General features: G+C 56.9%; 8 protein-coding genes across 8 annotated transcripts; 3 read left to right on the top strand and 5 right to left on the bottom strand.

Moving 5' to 3' along the window:
- Positions 1-870: 870 nt before the first annotated feature.
- On the top strand, positions 871-1,893 carry CcaverHIS019_0500880 (uncharacterized protein; the record flags this gene model as incomplete). The annotated part of the gene is made up of 1 exon (XM_060601208.1): positions 871-1,893. One exon carries the CDS (start codon positions 871-873, stop codon positions 1,891-1,893), a length of 1,023 nt encoding a protein of 340 aa, XP_060457725.1.
- A 1,365-nt stretch (positions 1,894-3,258) lies between these two features.
- On the top strand, positions 3,259-4,921 carry CcaverHIS019_0500890 (uncharacterized protein; the record flags this gene model as incomplete). Its single annotated transcript, XM_060601209.1, has 4 exons — positions 3,259-3,408; positions 3,455-3,532; positions 3,595-4,255; positions 4,302-4,921. The coding sequence occupies 4 exons, from the start codon at positions 3,259-3,261 to the stop codon at positions 4,919-4,921; spliced, it is 1,509 nt and encodes a 502-aa protein (XP_060457726.1).
- A 144-nt stretch (positions 4,922-5,065) lies between these two features.
- Positions 5,066-5,681, bottom strand: sod1 (uncharacterized protein; the record flags this gene model as incomplete). The annotated part of the gene is made up of 3 exons (XM_060601210.1): positions 5,066-5,096; positions 5,128-5,474; positions 5,550-5,681. The coding sequence occupies 3 exons, from the start codon at positions 5,679-5,681 to the stop codon at positions 5,066-5,068; spliced, it is 510 nt and encodes a 169-aa protein (XP_060457727.1).
- Positions 5,682-6,374: 693 nt separating this feature from the next.
- CcaverHIS019_0500910 (uncharacterized protein) lies at positions 6,375-7,972 on the bottom strand (the record flags this gene model as incomplete). Its single annotated transcript, XM_060601212.1, has 3 exons — positions 6,375-7,083; positions 7,122-7,622; positions 7,785-7,972. 3 exons carry the CDS (start codon positions 7,970-7,972, stop codon positions 6,375-6,377), a joined length of 1,398 nt encoding a protein of 465 aa, XP_060457728.1.
- Positions 7,973-9,170: 1,198 nt separating this feature from the next.
- On the bottom strand, positions 9,171-10,593 carry CcaverHIS019_0500920 (uncharacterized protein; the record flags this gene model as incomplete). Its single annotated transcript, XM_060601213.1, has 3 exons — positions 9,171-10,033; positions 10,214-10,500; positions 10,532-10,593. The coding sequence occupies 3 exons, from the start codon at positions 10,591-10,593 to the stop codon at positions 9,171-9,173; spliced, it is 1,212 nt and encodes a 403-aa protein (XP_060457729.1).
- A 1,290-nt stretch (positions 10,594-11,883) lies between these two features.
- CcaverHIS019_0500930 (uncharacterized protein) lies at positions 11,884-13,199 on the bottom strand (the record flags this gene model as incomplete). Its single annotated transcript, XM_060601214.1, has 2 exons — positions 11,884-13,096; positions 13,129-13,199. 2 exons carry the CDS (start codon positions 13,197-13,199, stop codon positions 11,884-11,886), a joined length of 1,284 nt encoding a protein of 427 aa, XP_060457730.1.
- Positions 13,200-14,186: 987 nt separating this feature from the next.
- On the bottom strand, positions 14,187-14,645 carry CcaverHIS019_0500940 (uncharacterized protein; the record flags this gene model as incomplete). Its single annotated transcript, XM_060601215.1, has 1 exon — positions 14,187-14,645. One exon carries the CDS (start codon positions 14,643-14,645, stop codon positions 14,187-14,189), a length of 459 nt encoding a protein of 152 aa, XP_060457731.1.
- A 4,576-nt stretch (positions 14,646-19,221) lies between these two features.
- On the top strand, positions 19,222-20,832 carry CcaverHIS019_0500950 (uncharacterized protein; the record flags this gene model as incomplete). Its single annotated transcript, XM_060601216.1, has 2 exons — positions 19,222-19,484; positions 19,722-20,832. 2 exons carry the CDS (start codon positions 19,222-19,224, stop codon positions 20,830-20,832), a joined length of 1,374 nt encoding a protein of 457 aa, XP_060457732.1.
- Between the last annotated feature and the right edge of the window lie 142 nt (positions 20,833-20,974).

A 20,974-nucleotide genomic window follows, 5' to 3' on the forward strand; every position in this document is an offset into this window, starting at 1 on the left:
CGGCGGTATGGCAAGCTTACGACTTCAACTGGGCAAGATATTCTAACCGAACTTTAGGTAATCAGCTACCCTACAAGGCCGCAGACACCACGCGTGCGTGCTAAACACCCTCCACCCTACCACATTCCACCTCGGCCAGATCGCGCCAGACAGGCTTTCGAGACTAATTATCTTGTACAAAGTTACAAAGGCAAGGGGTTTCAGGCACCCGCAGCAACACAACACACTAAAGCAATTCAAATGCGTCCTCGATATCATCTGTTGATCTGACGACCATCAACAAGTTGACAAGTTGACAACTTAACTTGACATTCATCTTGGATCTTGAAGCAAATCGTCACATGTTGAACCACGTGTTACAAAACAACACCTCTGGCATGCCAGGGACAGCCGCGTCGGTTGGGTCTTCGGATCTCGGGGGATGCAGAAGCATCGCCTTTATCCATTCCAGCAATCTCGTTCTCCCAAGATCTCCCAAGATCTCCCAAGATCTCCCAAGATCTAGGATCTAGGACGAACCGGATCGCTCTTCGCTTCAGCACCGCAACACAGTCAGCAATTCAGCAAACGACAGCTCCGCGGGTTTGTATCGTCTCTATCTGGCCACTCCACTCGGTTGACAATTGACCCGAGCTTGACCCGAGCACTCAAGCTCGTGCACGTTCCGTCCCACGCATTGTACGTTTACAACGCGCTTCTGATGCTTCCTGCTATGACGGGTTAGGTCTCGCCCCCGGTCTGGGCAGGTCGACGCCACCACCGCCCCAGCTGGGGCCGTGGGGCCGTGGGGACTGGGCGGCCCCTGCGCACCGCCCTCAGTCTTAAGTGTGACTCCCTCCTCTCGCTTCACCTCCCATCCCACCAACACAAATGGAACCAGCCCCGGCGTCGTACTTTGCCAAAGAGCTGGCCGTGGCCCTCGCCACTGCCCCCGAGCCACATTCAGAAGAGGAGGCAGCGCTGTGGTCGCACATCGTCCTGGGCGCCCGTCTCGAGGAGCGCCTCGTCACCGAAATACGTACCCCGACCGCACCCCACACCCTCCTCCCTTATCCTGGAGGCTCGGCTCCCTTTGATGCCGCCAACCTTTCCAACCAGGAGGAGGAGGACGACTTGGAGCGCATCAAGATTCTCGGCCGCGTCGGGCCCAGCATCAAGGCTATCGACTTGGTCGCCGACGTGCCAGACACTCACCTCCTCCTCACCCTCGAGCCGCGCGTTGTTCGCCGCTCCCTTCCCATCTTCTTCCCATGGACGCCAGACGTGTTGGTCGACTTTGCGGACCTGCACACCCTCGAACCGTTGTTTGGTGCGTTGATGGCACTGGATCCACCCATGGCCCGTCGCTGCTCGCAACACATTGTGCACGTCAGCGACCTACTCCCCCTTGAAGGGAACAAGAATGATTATGGCCTGCAGGTTCTCGGACTGCTCTGCGCCACTCGGGCGCAGAATCTCGATCTCGTTCTGCACGGTGATCCGGTCAGACCCGAGCAAGAGTCAAAGTGGGCAGATGCTTTCGTTGGCTTCATGGTACGGCTCGCCGAACTCCTAGACGAGATGGATATTTCCGTTATCGGACTCGAGCTCCTCTTCCCAGGACCAGGACCCGAGGGCAACCACTCGGCCCTAACAGACCAGGATTTGAAGAATCACATTGCTGAGGTGAAGAGGAAGGCTAGCGAAATCGGTGTGGACGTGCCCCGTGACGGGTTTGCAAGGTTGCACTTCCTGACTGTAGACGAGTGGCTGGACAAGAGGGGGATTGATGACGAAATGGCTCAACTGTGCTTTGTGCGGCCGCAGTACGACCAGCCCCTGGCGGAGGTGTTGTATCTGCAGAGCCTGTATCAGATGGCGGGCGTGAGTCCTTATGAGACGGTGCCAGAGTAGATGCATACGCTGTGCTCAAGAGGCAATTTCCAAGCTGTATAGTGAAGCAATAGAGCGGAGCTAATTTCTGTTGCTAATGAATCTTTGGAGTGGGGCAGTTGAACCCATCCCACGCACCTCCCCTGAGCCGGCCCCAACTAGCGACCCAAGACAGGAATACAAATTGGAGCGCGTGTACAGAGTGGGCAGAGAATCTCTCCAACATGGTAAATCCGCACCGGCCAGATCTCTCGGCAGCTGCCATTCAACTAGTTCAACGTCAGGAGAGGGCTAACCGCAGGCGTCGAACCGTGTCCGGTGCGGGATTGAGGATTGGAGATGAGATGGTGCTCGGGCATTGCAGTTGTCCTCTGAGGATGTGGGCGGAAGTGAAGTGAGATGGGCAGATGAAGAAAGTTGGGCAGATGAAGAAAGTTGGGCAGGCGAAGAAAGCTGGGCAGGTGAAGAATGCTGGGCAGGCGAGAAAGTTGGGCAAGAGAGTTATAGACGCCACATTCCATTCCAGTGGAATATGAGCCACATCCAATCAGTTGACTCTGTCGCTCCCAGGACACAGCGTGCGAGCAACAAGCCGAGTAGCCGATCAGTCGAGGCGTCGAGCACGTGCCCAACGTGATCGCAACATAACATATCGTCATCTTCTTCAGCTTCTCGAAACGCGAAACTGGCCTGTGCGTTCAGAGTGCCGCCTGGCAACTTTGGCAATCCGCGCCGACATCACCCTCTGCCTGTGCTTCTGCTCTGCTTGTGCTTCAGAGCCCTCGTGACGTATACACTCGAGCACTCTCAACAGGCACGGGCCTGGAACACGCACTCATGCATGCCTCTACTTTGCTATGCTTGCATAATGCATCGAGCCTGCGAGGTGGATTAATTGAATGGTTAGATCCAGGCACGGCATAGATCCAGTACGTCGCGTTATTATCCCGGTTTATTCCCGCCATTTATCTCCAGTGGCTTGGTTTCAATAATTTCGGCCATTCCCCCGGTGGACCGTGTACCACCGGGCCATGTTATTGATCGCGACGGCGCACGCCATCGCTCCCGCGCTCAACCAGCGCACAGTAGAGCCAGATGATGCCATACGTACAGGGATGGAGTGGGACTCCGCACATTGCGGCGGACTCCTGACCAGCGTCTGGAAATGGTTGGACGACGGCGCCGAGTTCCAGGGTCTGCACGCCGCAAACCCTCTTCCTCCACAGCGCCGTTGTCATTCCCGCGGGAGGTAGGCCCATCGCGCAATGCGATGGCGCCAGACATGGCGGTGGAAAATGCAAGTTTGACTGACTCACAATGGCCCTCTTAAAGGATCATGATAACATGGAATCCCAATCCCCCATCACACAACCACACTCACTCACCATGGCTTTGGAAAAAGATAGCCATCTCTATGCCGACACCGAGTTTTCGTCAGGTGCCCCGACACCACTCAAGAACCAGTCTCTAGAGGATGTCGACGTTATTCCTTTTGATGAGCTCAGCGAGGCTGAGAAAAAGGCCGAGCGCTGGTTCGTGAGTGCCCTGATGTCCATCCGCAAGAGTCAATGACTGACGGCAGCTCTGGAAGCTCGATATCATCTTCACCTTTGTTGGTTTCCTCGGCTACATTTTCAAGTACCTGGACCAAGTAAACATTGTGAGTGGATCCTTGTTTTCGGCAGTGTGGCTCTGGTCTGGCTCTTGCAGCGCTGACCTCAGGCCAACGCCTACGTCTCGGGCATGAAGGAGGAGATCAACATTGTCGGCAACCAGTACAACTACTTCACCACCCTCTTTAACGTCGGCTACGTTCTCGTCATCTACCCGTCCTGTATCGCCGTCTCTCATATCGGCCCACACTACTGGCTTCCCAGCGCCGAGCTGATCTGGGGCGTCCTGACATGCTGCCTCTCCGTGGTCCAAAACTACAAACAGGTCTATGCCCTCCGTTTCCTCATCGGCTTTGCCGAGGGCACCGCTTGGCCAGGATACATCACCGTCATGTCCCAGTGGTACATGCCGCAGGAGGTGGCTCTGCGTATGGGATTCTTCACAATGGCCCAGTCGATTGGATCGATGTTTGCCGGCGTGATGCAGGGCGCCCTCAGCACGACCATGGACGGCGCTCTCGGTCGGTCTGGCTGGCGATGGGGATTCATCATTAATGGCGTCTGCACAATCTTCGTCGCTCTCCTCGCATACTTCTCCATCCCAGGCTTCCCCGACCGCCCAAACCCCCTGGCAAAGTGGTACCTCTCTGAAAAGGATTATGAGATTGCCCGCCGCCGTACCGCCCGCGTCAAGCGCGAACCCCTCAAGCCCATTAACGCAAAGTCGTTCCTCAAGGCATTCAAGTACTGGCAGCTTTGGGCTATTGCCTGTGAGTTTCTTTTTTCTCTCTCACAAATAACCCATCTAATTTCCAGTCACTTGGGCGTTCGGCTACAACATTGCTCCCTCAAACTACTTCAACTTGTGGCTCAAGAGCCTCACGCTCGACGATGGTACTAAGCGCTACTCCATCGCCCAGCTCAACTACCTCCCCGTCATTGGCTTTTCTCTCCAACTCGGCGCAACCGTTGCCCTCTGCGGCCTCTCGGACTGGCTGGGAGTCCGCCTCCCCTCCCTCCTTATCCACGCGGCAATCAATCTCACATCCGAAGTCATCCTCACCATCCGCCCAGAGAACCGCATCACCTACATGGTCGGATGGTACCTCAACTACATGGGCAACGTCTCCTATGTCCTTCTCGCAGCATGGGCGACGACATTCCTATCAGACGCACCTGAAGTTCGCACAATCACTATTGCCACTGGAACAATCATGGCCTACTTGAATAACGGATTCATCACCCTCTGGACATACCCGACCAAGCAGGCGCCGAACTGGGCTGTCGGAGCCAAGTTTTACCTCGTGTGCATGATCATCTGCACTTTCGGCTTTATCGCCATTGCTTGGGGCCTCCGCTTCGAAGAGCGTAGGAAGCTTCGTCGCGAGGGACAATCTGTGCCCAAGCCTCACCGCCTCGCGTTCCTCTGGACTTAAGAGGGGCGGTCATAGATACATAGATCAGTAGAGGGTAGAGTACCTAGGGATTTATAGTCGGGGCGTCCAACCGCCCCTGTGTACTTTGTATAGATGCATCATCAACTAGTTGCGCATAACACGGTGCGTCCAGTTCCAGATATTTTAATCGAGCAAGCGCAGCGGCGCGTAGGCGCTATCGTCAGCCCCGTCCCTGTGCAACTTACATGACACCACATCCTGCCCGGCCACCCGCATGGCCCGTCTTCTTCGAGTCGTCGTGCCCTCCCCGCCCAAGATCGTCCGTGCCATAATGCACGACCACCGCACGGCCCATGACGCTGTGTTCTCCACAGAGCCGCGCCACGCAATCCTTAATATCGATTCTCGCTACACCATTCTCGTCCGCCTTGACATTCCCAAGATCGCCGATGTGCCGATTCTTATCCGACGGCGCACCGTGGTCGTGCCCGAAGGGATTGTAATGCGCGCCAGTGGACATGCAGCCGTCGCTGAGGTCGCCGAACTCGTGGATGTGGAAGCCGTGTTCCTGGTTCGGGTTGAGGCCGCGGATCTGGAGTCAGCGCGATGTGGCGGGGGGCGTAGGGGCACAATATGAGTATCCACCTAAGGAACTGTAACAACTAACCTCGCCAGTCACCCTCATCTTGTGCCCGTTCTGCTGCAAGTGGACCCATCCCGACGCGCCGGGCCCGCTGATCGTCACCATGCCCGCTAACTGGGCCGCGCAAGTAAAAGTGGCGAGGAGGGGGATCTGCATGGTTGTTGAGTGTGTTGAGTGGGTGGAGTGTGTTGAGTGGGCGGAGTGGGTGGAGTGGGTGGAGTGGGTGGAGGGGGTGGAGTGGGTGGAGTGGGTGGAGTAAAGAGAAGAGTGGGTGGAGTAAAGAGAAGAGTGGGTGGTGGGAAGAGAAGAGTGGGCAGTGGGTGGAATCCAAGTGTCACTCGGCCGAAAGGTGGAGGTCCTGACTTGCAAGAGGTGAGAGCGAGATTGACTCGGTGAAGTGTGCGAGCTACAGGTCTGTTATCAGATAGCGCATGACGTCAGGGTGGTCTCAACTCCGCTGGGCCGCAGGAAAAAGATCGACGAAGACCCGATTCGAACGGGCGCTCCCGAAGGAAATTGATTACCAAGTTCTAGTCAATCGCGTTAACCACTCCGCCACTTCGCCTGTGGTGAGGGCCCTTTCCAGGTGCCCATGTCTGCGCGCAGCCGTTCAGGAGTGCTGCGTACAGCAGCCTACAACCGTCTCCCTCACCCAACGCCGATCGATCCATGACAGCCTTGGACAGTATCTCGTCGGCAGGTGGCATGAGCACTTGTCGCCGTCTGGTTCGGTGTCACAGTCCATTCTCCCCTCCAAATCCCTCAAGACATTCAGAACAGATGTCATTATACACATGTAAAGGTATCACCTAGAAATAACAGGCCCCAGCTGTCCGCATTGTCCCTAATCTATAGCGCCAGGACGAGCGCAGCACCAAGCACCAGCACCGCTACCGACGGCATAATCTTCCCGGCACCGCTCACCACAGAGACGGTGGCGACAGGCACGCGTCCCGTCGGCGTCGCTGCCGCCGACGAGACCGCGTACTTCTTATTCGACTCGGGACTAAGCTGAGCGAATCCCACTGCTGGTGGTTCGGCCCTGAAGGCAGTGTACACATTCTTCATGAAGGTGATCCCCACAATCCAGAAGTCGAAGTCGAGCATGGCGGGGTCGCCTGTGTCCACATTGCCGCTGTTCGACAGGCTGCCTTGACCCGTCACGCCGCCAAGGCACCAGTCCCCGTCCTCAGGAAGGTCGACGCCGTTGGCCGCGAACCATGCCTTGCTGCCGCGGAGGTGACACAGGTCGTCGTCGTCGAACAAGTACGTCTCTCCTCCGAAATTGAGACCCGCACCCAGCGGTGCGGCTTTGTATACGTATTGCCCGCCGCCCACCGAGAGGACGAGAGTGGGGAGGGCTTCGTAGAACGCTTCCACGTATGCCGCAGGGCCGATAACCAGAGTAGTCCCCGAATCGATGAGAGCTGGCAGGTCCGAGCCGACACTCTTCCCGCCTACGACCACGCGCATCGAAATCTCCCAATGTGTCGACTGGGGTCCCTTTAGGAGGGGATAGTACACGATCTCACCGGTGAAGAGCGCGTGGTTCACGCCGCTGTTGTCAGCCGTCTCCTAACGCTAACGCAAGCTCACCCAAGAGTCAGGTCGCCATACCCCGCGGCGCCCGCCTTGTTCGCTCCAATGTTGGGCGGCACACGGCCGAGGTGCATCCCGAACTGCTTGTCGGTCCACTCTGCCACCGCCAGAAACCACCAAGGAAGGGTGTGTATGCTCGTCGCCCCGGGTGCGAAACCCATGATCCCATCCATTGCCAGGCGCCAATTGAGTGTCTCGTTCGACACGCCCACGGACGCATATACGGCCTGCTGGCCCACGCGTACTTGGTCGGAACCCCACATGCCGCGCTGTACGCCACCGTCCACATACGGTCCAGCCTGGAACTCCATGTCTGTGGTTTGGAAGGAACTGGATGTGGCGGTGCGATACACTTTCGCATCGCCGCACTCGGTGGTATTGTCGCACGCCCCGATCAGCCAAAAGTCATAGCTCCCGGTGTCGGGCATGACGTCGAATGTCTGCGGGGGGGTGCCGACCTGCACCGAGACGGTGTACCCGTATCCCCATCCTTTGAGGCTGCCGTCAGTGGGTGGGAGTTGTGAAAGGAGGGTGGGAGGGCGGGAGGGAGGGAGGGAGGGAGGAAGGAGGGAGGGAGGAAGGTGAGGCATCCATGGAACGGAGGGGGGAGAAGAAGCGGCGAGGATGGGAGAAGTTGTCCATGGAGGACGCCAGACTCACTCAATATCGCGCTTCTGGCGCCCATACCCGTACTTGGCCAGAGCGCGCCTATGCTCTCCCCTTGCGACCGCAAAGGCATCGGCATCATCACCAAGCGGCGCACGAGGGGCACGCAGAGGGAGTGAGATTCCCGTTTGCGCCGTTGGCGCAGCGCCGACGACGGCCGCCAACAACAGACCGAGGAGCATGTGTGTAAAATGAGAGTGATGGAGAAGGCTTGGGTCTTGTCCTTGGGTTTATCTTTATGACAAGTCCGGCGCGGGTAGCCTGGGCGATGCGGGGTATGTGGTCTGTGCGAGATTCCGAGAGGCGTCGGGCTTTGAGGTAGGGTGTAGGTGTAGGTGTTGAGGCAAGGTGGTAAGTGTTGGGTCGAGGTCGGTCGCGAGCGCGCGAGCCGAGGTTTGCGGCCGAGATAGACAGCGGGGGCCGTGTGGGCGATGGCCATGCCGCAGCGGTCCGACTGGCACAATGTACGATACGGTACGTGGTGATGTAGTCTTTTGAATCAGTCGTTTGAGTAGATGTTGAAATGGCCATTGAAATTGGCGTTCACATTGACCCTGGTGAGTGAAGCCAGTGGCGTTCGCCGCCCCGTGCAAATAAACTGATCTGGCATGCCCGCTCTCCACCGCAGCTGCGTATCTACCTCTTCCCAGCACTCTCGCACTCTCGTACTTGTCATTGCACCACAAGTGCAAGTAATTAGTGCAAGTGCTTGTGCAGAATGTGCTTCTTTCCAAGTGGCCCATGGCGTGAAAACACAAAAGCAGTGCCGTTGTTTGTTGTTTGTTTATGCTTTGACGTGGGGCTCCAAAGATTCGAGGCTTGACTGCTCACATCATCATCGTCATGCCACCATCCACTCATTCACAGGTTTGTCAACATCCGCTTTCATCCCCCCAGGCAAGTATAGAGGACAACCAGCACGCTATCAGTCGGCTGCACCACCACACGCACTTCCCTCTGCTCATGTAAACACAGTGAGAGACATAATCCGCGATCCGCGAATCGGGCTATCTGTTGATGGGCGATGGGAGGATTGAAGGTGGGAGTTATGGAGTGAGAGGCCTCTGACGACGCCAACACCCACTGGGAAGACGATCCGGTAAGCCGCTCCTTGGAAATTTCGGTGCGCCAAGCGGGTCGAACCGCACCTCCTGGCCACCACTTGGCCAGGCTCAGATTGATCAGTACCACAGTTGTTCCGGAGTGAGGCTCAAGGACGCCAAGGAACCCGCGCCCTGGCTCAACCCCTACATGTACGACCACGTGCAGTTGGGTGGACCACTGCCAAACGTGAGGCCGGCAGCACCCCCCTAAAGCCCGTACGACCAATTACCCTTGCCATACAGCCTACTATTGTACAATCTAAGGGATACAGCCCCATTACATACTGGTGAGCACGCTCACCACGACCGCCACCATCACCGCCAGACCGACACCTCTCCTCCGCGCGCTGCTGTCCGCACCAGCGACGTGCGTCGTCCCGTTCTTCCCGTTGCCCGTATCCACTGCTGCCTTGGACAATCTTGCGAATCCGACCTGTGGTGGGTTGGCCTGATACACCGAGTAGACTGTTTGGAGGAACGGCGCGCCAAACACCCAATACTGCTCGGTGTTGATGACCACGTTCGGTACACACCAGTATGGCGATCCCGAGAGGTCGCGCACGGATAATCCGAACGCCTTTGCAATATCGGCCGCCGTGTCGCATCCCCACACCCCGTCGACGGGGTACTCTATCCCGCCAAAGGTGTAGATGACGGTCGTGTCTGATCCGGTCATGTTGTCGGAGGGTATGAAGTCGTAGCCGCCAATCGTCTGCATCCCGAGCGCAGGGTAGATTATTTCGGCCGCGTCGTTAGGAATGCTCATAAACGTGCTCCCGCTGTCCAACATGGCAATCGTTCGGTTGCCGATGCAATATTTCTTGTCAACGTTCAGATAGACGTCTTGCCCCTTGATGGTTGCCGACTCGAGGCCGACCGCCCACCACAAGTCGGTTTGGGCAGGGACCCACGACATGTTGCCGGTGAATAATGAACTGTCTGTTCCACCGAGGATGAGACGCGCGCCGCCGTTCTGCGGGTTGTAACTGTCGGCATCCTGGGAGAATGGGTCGAGGAAGAGGGAGAAGTAGGGTTTGGACCAGGTGTTGACGACTGTGCGCCACCACGAGTCCGGGCCAGGTCCCATCCCGAGGAGACCCGCCGCGCCAATGTTCCACTCGGTGAGGTTATCTGACAAGCCTAGAGTCAGCGCGCAATCTTTGGAGCGCGGAAGGGGAGGAGATGGAGCGCCCTGGCCTCAACTGCGGCTTAAGCGGCATCCAGCTGCGGACTGCAACCACCAACCGACGGCGTTCCAACTCTCGCTGCAGCTGCCATTCAACTGGTTGAATCGCAGCTGTGGCTTCCCAACCAACTCACCAAACTTGACCTGGTTGGCAGTCTGGCCGGCAAGCGTAACAGTATCGAAAGCCACATGCCCTGTAGTATACCCGTCCATGTATGGAATGTGAAACGGTTTCGTCGTCTGGGACAGCGACTTCGAGGCCCCCGGATTAAACTTTGGACTCTTGCCGCACTCTGACGGATCGATACACCCATCCAGCACCCAGAGGAACGACGACCCGGTATCAACCATGACCTTGAGTTTCTGGGGTGGTGTCCCAATCTCAATCTCGGCAAAGTACGCCGCGCCCGTATCTAGTAGCCTGGGGTCAGCTTGTTTTGGGATGGACGTACGCGACGCCAGCCTGCTGGTCGCGCTTGACATGTCGTGTGCCGGCGCGGTGGGCTGCAGCCATGGCCTCGGCCCGTGGTCGGATATTCCGCACTTGGGGATTTGGGTGGGGTATCCTGGGCTGTGGAGATGCTGAAGACGGAGCAGCATATGCGGTGAAGAGGAGGGCGAGGATGAGGATGGGAAGGGAGGGAAAGGGGAAGGTTGGTGCGCATGTCATGCTGCGTGGGCCTAGTGTTAACGTCTGGTCAAATGGAGCGGGCGCACGGTTTCGTGCCGACATGCGGCATGAACTGAACAGTGAGTGGAGTGGGCGATGGGCAAGAGGTGTGATGCGATTATGATGATGATGGTGATGATGATGATGATGATGAGCAAAGGGTTGAGTAGAAGAGTTATCAAGAGTGAGCAAAGATTGATAAACGAGTAAGAAAGTGATGAATGTTCAAGGAAGAGAGACTGCGCGTTTCTAGTGACTGCGCGTTTATGGTTACTGCGCAGTTGCCGCTGCGGTGCCTGAACCCCTGCCCCCCCAGTATGATGGGCGGTTGAGTGGGTGGCCTGGGTGGGTTAGAAAATACGCCTCCCCCTGTCTTCCCGCCAAGACTCAACAGTGTTACAGTCCATTCGCTGCAACACAACGCTATTTGCACGGCTTGCACAAACATGCATCAAGATGGATTGATGGAATAGGAACCGGATATTACCGTGTTTCAGTGGTTGAGTGGTGTTGGGTTGTTGCTGCGGAATGCGGTTGTGAGTAGTGCAAGTATATATATTTAATTCAAGTTACTTTTAAACGATTGCTATCCAACATATCAAACTGCGCAAACCGAGCCCGCGTCATTCAAATCACTGTGTCCACTAATTTGGTAATTTAAGAATTTGGTGAGTTGAAATAGTCAACAGAGCGCTATTCTTCATTCTAACCATTCCCAGGTCAAACTACCTCAGGGCATTTTGAGGGTTAAAAAAGCGACTTACGCGGGTTTGGGCGCCATTAGCAGTCCACGTGGACAATTTCCGGATCGGTTCAACCTCCAATAGCTCCAACTATGAACAATGACATGCCGTCATTCCAACCGACCAGGGCGTCAGCTCGTTAGCTTTTACCCATGACGCCAAGTGTTTGTTATTAAACTCTACCAACATTCTCAACCTGCGTTAACCTGCAGTGGGCAATTAAGCATGCATCCAAACAGAACACCATCAAACGGAAAGCCGCAACGCTGGAACAGTATGCACAGACCAGTCCACCCAATGAATTCAACGTTCCCCGCATGCGCGTGTGTCGGTTCGCGTCTACATATCTATGTCTCGTAATCTAATGCTCGCCCGCAACACTCATCCCTCCTCACTGCCACTGGCCCTGCGTCGACCATTGCCCATGCGGCGGTAGCGGCGGTGAGGGATCAGGACCACCGTAAACTGGCTGGGACCACTCGACAGGCTGCTCGGTCCAGTCCTCGTCGTCGTCCATCCCGCGCGGTCGGGGCTTGAACGCGCCAGCGTTGATCTTGCCTGGCACATAGCCGCCCACATTTGGAGGCCGGGGTGCGTAGTTGTTGTAACTTGGGACGTAGCCAGAACCACCAGAGGGCGCCTGTGAGAGCGCGTTCATCGTCGGACTCGGGCCGTAGTTTGGCTGAGTCATTAGAGGGTACGGGTTGCCCGACGGTCTGGGAGGGTATGCGCTGGTCGGGCGGGGAGGATAAGGGTTGCCGCCTGGGAGCTGCTGGTGCTGGTTGTACGGTGACGTTTGTGGTTGAGGCGGGGTCGCACCGAATTGGCCTGGCTGTTGATAAGGCGAGGTCGTTGCTGGCTGCGGAAACGGTGTTGCACCGTATGGGTTCTGCGATTGTGACTGGAATCCCAATGACTGCTGGTACGAAGGCGGCAGGTGAGATGGCACAGAGGGCGGTTTCGGTGCCTCTGGTAGCGGGAATGGAGTGACGAGCGGGTCCGGACCAGGGTACTGTTCCGAGTAGCTGTTTGGCCGGCCGTACTTGATCGACGGCGGCTTGAACGTGCCGTACGTCGGTGCGTGAGTGGCAGAGCTGCCCGGTGCTGGGCCCATAAGGGCGAGGTGGCTGGGCTTGAGAGGCTGTGGGCGCGGGGGAGGGGGCCGGTACTGGAAGTCACCGACGAAGAAGTCCTTGAGCTTGAAGCTCCACCCGGCCGAGCTCTTGACGGGCTTGCCAAACCCGTGTGTAAAGAGGCCACGGTCCATTGGCCCATCTGGCAACATGGGAGGAACCACTGACGTAGAGAAGGCGTCGGGGTATTCGTGGGCGACGGGGCCCAAGCTGTAGAACTCGGCGGCTGCGCCACTGGCTGTGGGTGCGCTTATGGAGCGGTTGAGTGGGCCGCCATCTGGGACATTGAGGTTGAGCGGTGGCGAAGTCGGAGGCGGCGTGCCCCCAAACCCGCCTGCACCCAGCTGGCCTCCCAGCCACTGGTAGAATGCCGTCTCAGCCTCCTTGCCTTGGGGGTGCTCCCATGCTCGCTGGTCAGTGGGTGGATGGATAAAGTAGACTTCGTCAAGCTCGGGGGAGTACTGCCACATCCTGGTGTTAGCATGGAGGGACAAAGGACGCACCATTCTGGAGGCAAACATGGCGAGCTGTATGCGCCAACTGGGGGTACGAGTGAGGAAGGTGGGGAGGCCATTGCGGTGGCGTCGGGGTTGGGGTTGGGGTTGGGGTTGGGTGGGGTGTGGAGTGGGCGTGTGCTGGATGGGCAAGATGTGTGGCAAGCGAACAATGTAGAGTGATAGAGAGGGAGAGAGAGGGAGAGAGAGATGAGAGTGTAGTGTAATGTTGAACAAGAAGAGAGAGATCAAGGCATGCAAGGATGCAAGGATGCAAGGCAGTGCGTGTTCAAAGGTCAGGTCATTTGAGCTCTACCCTCTGATCACCCTTGAATTCAGGAGCGCGTCGATTAGCCTGTCAACGGTCCAACCATAAATCGGTAACAAGGCACAAAGGCACACAGCCACAGTCACACAGCTAAACTGGTCAGTCCTAATGCATAACAAAAGCAATAGGACTCTAATACGAATCAAGGGGATTACACGGATCCCGGATTCCATTCCAAGTTTACAGTTGCAAGGTACCAGGCAACCCAACTATCAGACCAGCCTGGCCACACAGCCTTGGGTCGGCAGGAACGACATTCTGGTCACCTGGCAACAACAAGACTCGACGCGCCTCTCATCTATCAACTATCAAGTCAACGTGAATCTTTACCAAGTCCCGTCTCCATGACATGACTGTACATTTGCACCATCACAGGCAGATTCCTCAAGCACCTAGTACACACGCGCGCGTCCCTCCTGACGCTAACCACAACTTCGGTCAATGTTGTGCCGCGTATGTGCTCGATGGCTGCGTCACGACGGCGTGGAGGTTTAGAAGGGTGGGTGGATTGTAGAATGCCTACCATGTCGACGACAGTGCTCAGATATAATCCATGGGAACAAACTATTGGCTATGCTAGCTATGCTGGTAGGTGACAACAGCCCCGAGGGGCGTAGGTGATGAGTGGTACAGTGGAGTGTGGAGTGTGGAGTGCTGGGGGCGGGGCACCAAGTCGGCCGCCACCGAGGTGTGGCGTGGCCTGGCGTGGCCTGGCGTGGCGTGGTGAAATGTGGTTCGCTTAGATCTGGGTGGCGATACGGCCAAACTCGTGCTCAAGCTGAGCAGGGGTAAGGCTAGCGTCCTGCGCGAGGCGGGCGTGGATCCAAGCCGGCGGCAGGTCACGGAAGTAGCTCCAGTCGACGCGAGTCTCAGTGGTAACGGGAACATCGGCCATGGTGGAAAGGAGGCGCACGCCTTCATCGACAGACCACACAGCCGCCGGTGCAGTGCCGGCACGCGCAACCCACGAACAGCCCGACATCGAGGCCTCGGGGGTAACGCGAGAAAGAACCTCGCTAAAGCTGAGGCCGTGGGGGACTTCGGCGGTGTATACGGCCTCGGGGGTGGAGGGGACGTCGCGGCCCTCGAGGGTGCCGCGGATCACGTGGACCTTGACGGTGTTGCTGGCGGTGGCCATGGTGCGGACTGATGCCGAGCGGGCCGAGACAAGGGCGCGGGTGGTGCGGAGGAGAGACATTGTTGGTAGGTTTCGTTAGGGCGGTGTGAGATGCAAGATTCTTCTGGCTACATTTATAGCTCCAAGGCCATGTATGGTGCAAAAGTGGCTGTATACTAGCACACTGCCAAGGAGGTGGCTGTCACTATCGGTTGTTTCAGCACGCAGTCAGCCAACAAGTCATCTGACCAGACATTGTTGATCCGGCGTAATGGTGTACTCCTCATTTCTCCGACGCCACCATCGCCGTTCGAAATGGACACCAGGTAGACAATAAGGGGTTGGCGCTGGGTCAAGTATCGACTACACCGAGCAAAGGTAATGCTTGCCGGAGGTCTCCGAGGTCGTGCGTGGGCTATACTATCTCCGGAGACCTCGTGCGTGGGCTATACTATCTTGGAGACTGATACTGAAGGTTGTTGGAATGACGGTCAAGCTCCCTGGAAAATCAGAGTGTGAACCCTCAATACCAATTTGATCCAAAGCATCAAGTAAGAACAATAGCTCTGACTGGCTAGGGCATTTGTCAGTCCATAATCTCCCGACACCAGCTAGACAATGTTGGCGAGCTGTGCGAACCGTGGCGAGATGATGACTGTTATACACAATCAGTAGTCAGCCCGGTTTGTCCGCGGTCCGACGCATTGATCGCACGACAAGTGCCCGATCAGGAGCCTCAAGTCACGCGCGTGAAAAAGATCTGGCACGGGCCAAGGCTTGCTCGGTCCTCTCGCTGCTTCGGAATACTGGGCATCGAGCCATTCGAATACATCAACAGACGTGCAACATACCACATTGCCGACAGTTGTTGACGAATTGACCAATACCTGGTCGCGTAACAATAGACGCCGAGATATCGTGTTTGTTCAGCTGATCCTGTCGCTCCCGAAACTCGCCAGAAGCCGGGATACGAAGACACTTCGGGCGCGTCCGTCACTGTAAGACACGACAACAACGATGCAGTGAGCGAACTTGGCAACGTTGGCAAGGGTAGTCTAAACCTGCTGGAGCATCTACATCCACGTCGTGTACTGACAATGTCGCATTGTAGCCCACTCAGAGTACCGCCCGCCCAGGTGCGCGTACAGTCGTCCATGGACAATCGGCCTCTTTCCTCTCGACGTCTCGTCTGGTGGGCGTGACTACAGTTCCTCGGCCACTGCGTTAGCACGGCGTCCAGCTCAGGTTTGCAGCCTCGCCTCATTGTGATGGAATGACTCAATCATGACATCTTTCCGAGAGATCGAGAGATGCATCGGGCATCTCCGGTTCGGTCCACAGTCAACACTCCTCCCCCCACGAGGCCAAGATTGATGATCCCAGCAGTTTGCCTGGCCTGCACAACTGTACCTCTAGACCAAGACATGGACACCAGGACAGCCATGTTGGTATCCAACTCAACTCTATTCCATTTCATGTTTTTTGATGCAGAAACGACGAGATGACGCGGGACATTGCAATCACGGCATAGGCACTCCCCGCTGCTGCGCATTCTACTGCTATCCGGCCTCCGCCCTTGTCATTGCTCTTCTGTTCACACCCGTTCTCGTGGCCATGGACCAGTCCTCGCATCTTCACTGGCAGGCTGCAGCCTGGGGCACTCCAAGTTGTTACGTTGCCGCTGACAACCTCTTTCCGGTATCCAGGTAGGTATGCCTGATCTTCAGATGATCAACCGAGTTGGGACCGACTGCGGACTGTACACACACCCTTGCGGTAGCGAGCAGACTACCTCTACCTGACATACATCGTCTTCCTACATCTACTCACTACTCTATCTATTCTACGCTTTCTTGAAGCGCAGCGTCGTATCCATCGTTTGTCATCGATCAGCCGCAGCACTCTCCCACCCTCCCACCTTCAGCCCCCCATGCCGGCGCTTCCTCTTCTCCCTCTCTTCGGCATCCTCCCCCTCCTCGTCCTCCACTTCCTCACCCTTGCCCCTCCCCCAGCCCTCGCCGCTCCGACAGACCGACACCCCCGAGGACCCATTACCCTCCCCCTCCGATACACCCCAGAACCAGCCCACAGGTCGCGGCGCACCCGACGTTCCCAACATGATGGCACCAACTCCGCCTCCCTCCACAGCTTTGCGACGCAGTACTCGATCGTGATGGATATTGGGTGAGTGCTGGGACTGGCTGAGACGTTCAGCGATCGCCAGTGTCTTTGCCCACAAAAGACGCCAATCGGCCTCACCTGTCCACCACCTCCTTCCCTCCCAACCCTGCCCACGCTCCCACACTAACCCCAGCACCCCTTCCCAGCCTCTCGAACTAATGTTCGACACCGGCTCCCCCGCCCTCTGGGTAATGGAGGAATGTACCACCCCCCAATGCGCTAACAGCGCCCTCTTCGACGCCTCCTCCTCCTCCTCCTTAACCCGCTCAAGAGCGAGCTGGGGAATGATCTACGGTGCGGGGGAGGTATCTGGCGGCGTGGCGAGCGATGTGATCGGTATTGGGTCCATGCGTGCCAGGACGTTGATGGGTGCGTGCTCCTCCTCCTCCATTCAATTATTGAATGTGCTTGCTTGTTTTGAGTCTGTTCCATCCCCGCTCATTCAACAATCGAATCGCTCGAACCCACCTGACACCAGGACTCGCGAGCCACACCGACAGCTGGGGCCACACAGCATCGGGCCTAGCCGGTTTCGGCCCACCAAGCAGCTACTCCATCCCGCCATGGTGGGTAGGCGTGATCGACACATGGCCAGAAAAGCGGTTCGGCCTCTTCGTCGGCCAGACGGCAGACTGGCTCTCCCCCATTCCTCTGAACACGACGGTGCGCGGCGCAGGAAGCGTTACTCTGGGCGGTGTTGACCGCTCTCTCTTTGAGGGTGAATTGAAGGGCACAGAGGCCAACCTGACGAAATGGTGGTCTGTCGGGATTGACGGTGTGCGAATCAATGGCGCAGACATAGACATTGCTGTCGGGTTGGAGGATACGCCATTTGGGACGGTTGGCGGCCGTCCAAGCGCTATGCTGGATACGGGATTGAGTGGTCTGGTTGGGCCGATTCGTGCCGTCGAGAAGATATACGCGGCCATCCCCGGGGCGTTTACTGTCGACGGGGAGACGTATTTCCTTCCCCGCCTCTTTCATACATTGGAGTTTTGCTTTGCTGGCGATTGTTGGCCTTCCACATGGGTGGACGTGGCGGAATGTCGAGGGCGAGACGACATGGTTAGGTGGTTTCCGCACCAACTCTCGCTGGCAAATAGAGAGGCGGACCAGTGGTGTACGGGTACGCTTCTGGGCAGCGACGAAGCTGGGACTGAGTTTCCCCAGTGGGGTCTGGGAGACGCTTTTCTGCAGCATAATTATGTTGCGCACCAGCTCGAGCCACCCGAGGTACAGGTTGGGCGGTTGAGTGATGCGGCTAGGGGGATGGTCAAGGAGGCTAATATTGCTCTTAATAGGCTGTTGGGGGGTTAGTAGATTAGACGAGAGATTACGATTAATGATGGATGAAGTAACGACTCAAGGATCAAGGAGTTGGGTGAAGGGTTATGCCTGGTTAATGAAGCAGCCATCATTCCTCGGGAAGGGGAAGATGGGCACCGTGCACTGTGTATTGTGGTTGTTAGCCAACTTGGTTTGTGCGTTGGCATTCACATTGCACAGCCTTGATGTGATGTTATGTGATGGTGATGATCTGAACGCGCATAGACCATGCGGTTTATGTGTGCCTCAGCAATGAATGTCATAGCGAGAATCTATTTCAAGCACAGTGGTTGCGATGAACAGACCGCAGAGAGCAGTACGCAGTAAATACGCAGTTGAGGCGCACCTGGCTCGGGCCTCTCTACGACCTTGTGCTGGATGCTGACGCTGGAAGACTGACATGCATCTGTTTGGCTTGTGGAGTAAGTTGGTAGAGGGGCCATTGCCAGCCAAGCATGGGAGCTGTGTCTCATGCTCCGGATCATGGAACAAGTTGAAGCGAGTTACCCCCCCCCACAAGCCCGACTCGGGGCCCGAACTGGCCCGACCAGGCTCGAACTCAGGAGATCAGGAGAGGAATGGAAAAATCAGGAGAATATGGTTCCGGGGTAGGCTGTAGAGTGGAGTGGAGGCTGGGTGGCTGGACGGGATGGGGTGGGATGGAATTGAAGGCCTCACTGGCACTGCGGCGCAGCGGCAGGGGAAAAAAGAAAGAGTGATGATGCTTATGTAAAGGACTGGACGGAATAGCATGGATATGGACAGGATGGACATGACAACTGGCTTGGCTTGACTTTGTCGTCTGCTCGTCAGATGCGCAGAACGAGGTCTGAGCATCAGTTATGACGTTGAAATTCGAGGAAAAACGTGTGGATGAAAATCTGGGGCCGTCGATCTGCCAAGTGTTCCCGACCTCGAATTTCCCTGATATCCTAGATATCCCTGGATCTTATCATGTCTCTTGTCCTGTTTCGGCAAACCCATCAGTTTCTATTCAAAGCCTCGGACGCCACTTTAGGATAATAAGGAAAATGGCGTGAGAGTTGACCAGCTGGCAGTTGTACCTAGAAACCAAAGCCATCACTACATCTACATCTAATCTCTCTTTCTCTTTCTCTCCATTTCCATCTCATCCCCTTTCACTTTCCAAATGTCAGCATTCGCTGTTCTGGCGCTGGCCGCCCTCGCCCCGGTGGCATTCCCTTCTCCCATCCCCCAACACGCCAACCCCAACCCCAACCCCATCTCCTTCCCCGTCAACTCTGCGAGTCAAGGGCACGACCTCCATTGGGCTCAACAAGAGGCTGCAAGGGCAAAGCGTAGATACAGCTCTGAATCCGGTTCAGAGCGGTTACAGAAGCGCAGACATGGTCACGGTTCAAGACATATTCGCCAGCCAAGGGGCATTGCATCGTGAGTAGATAGTAGGGAAATGGTAGTATGGGCAGATGGCTCGAGGAAGAACAAGGTGTAGATGAATGAGTAATAGATCCTAGAATTCTGATGATGCTTTGATCCTTCAACCCCTCAATTGTTACAACAAACCCTTCCCTGTTCTCCCCTCCTCCCCTCCCCCCCCCCCCCCCCCCCCCCCTCAACCAAACACAACAAATCACACCCTTCCAACCAACGCCCCGTCGCTAACCCAAGCCTCAAAGCATGGGGAGACTCATACTCGATCCGCGCAGAGATTGGTACCCCACCCCAGCAACTCGACCTCTACGTCGACACCGGCAGCACAGACTTATGGGTCATCGGCAGCTGCGACGACAACTCGGAGTGTGGAAACACGGCTACCTTTGACTCCTCCGCCTCGTCAACCTACACTCCTACCGACCAGCTCTTTGCCATGAACTACATCGACGGTGGCCGGACCACTGGCGTATGGGGCGGCGACGTGGTCCGCATCGGCGGTCAGGCTGTCAACACCTACTTTGGGATCAGCAAACACACTACCAACTGGGGTACCGCGCAGAGCGGGTTACTCGGCCTGGCGACGCGCGCGGGGAGCAGCAAGCGTGTCGAGCCGTGGTGGGAGGCGGCCTCGAGGGAGTGGGACGACGGCCAATTCGGGCTGTATCTCGGCCGTCCCGGAGTCGAGGGTAGCGTGACCTTTGGCGGAGTGGACGAAAGTCTGTACGACGGCGGCTTGACGTACTATGCGCACACGGCAATGGAGGGATGGGAGGCGGGTTGGAACATCGCCACTGGAGGTGTCGCGGTTAATGGCCGCCGCCTCTCCTCTACTGTGCGTATGGCCGTGCTCGACTGCGGGAGCACGGGTATCGTCGGGCCCAAGGCTGAGGTGGACGCCTTTTACGCTGCCCTGAACACCGAGGTCATTGACCTCAAGGACGGGTCGTACGCCTTTGAGTGTAGCGCTTCGCTAGGCATCAACGCGTCCTTTACATTCGGCGACTACGGGGGCACGCGTTTGGGTGCTCTGCCCGAGCAGCACTTCTACCTGCGCAACGCGGACCTCGCTATCGTGCGCGGGAGCGGAGAAGACTTTGCCGCCACTGGCGGGTACGACGCCCTGCGTGGGCGGCCAGGAACGTGGTGCTTTGGCGCAGTGTCGAGCTGGGAGTCGACGACCGAAGCAGCCGATGCGTGGATCCTCGGTGACAGCTTCCTCAAGAACGTGTACAGCGCGTACCGTGTCGAGCCCCGTGGTGTCGGCCTCGCACCACTCAAGAGTAGCGCCGGAGGGGAGGGTTGGGAAGGCGTGCCGTCCGCCGCGGACGGTGTGTCTTCAGGATAGACCAAGACATAGAACGGCGTGTCTTCGAGATAGACAAAGACATAGACTTTGGCGCAGGGACATTGCACAATAGAACAACTTGTAAGCATGTACATATGTAAGTGTGACACCACCGTCCACTCGGGCTTGGAATGTCGGTCGC

Source organism: Cutaneotrichosporon cavernicola, assembly GCF_030864355.1.
Source record: "Cutaneotrichosporon cavernicola HIS019 DNA, chromosome: 5".
In the NCBI taxonomy this organism is placed as follows: Eukaryota; Fungi; Basidiomycota; class Tremellomycetes; order Trichosporonales; family Trichosporonaceae; genus Cutaneotrichosporon; species Cutaneotrichosporon cavernicola.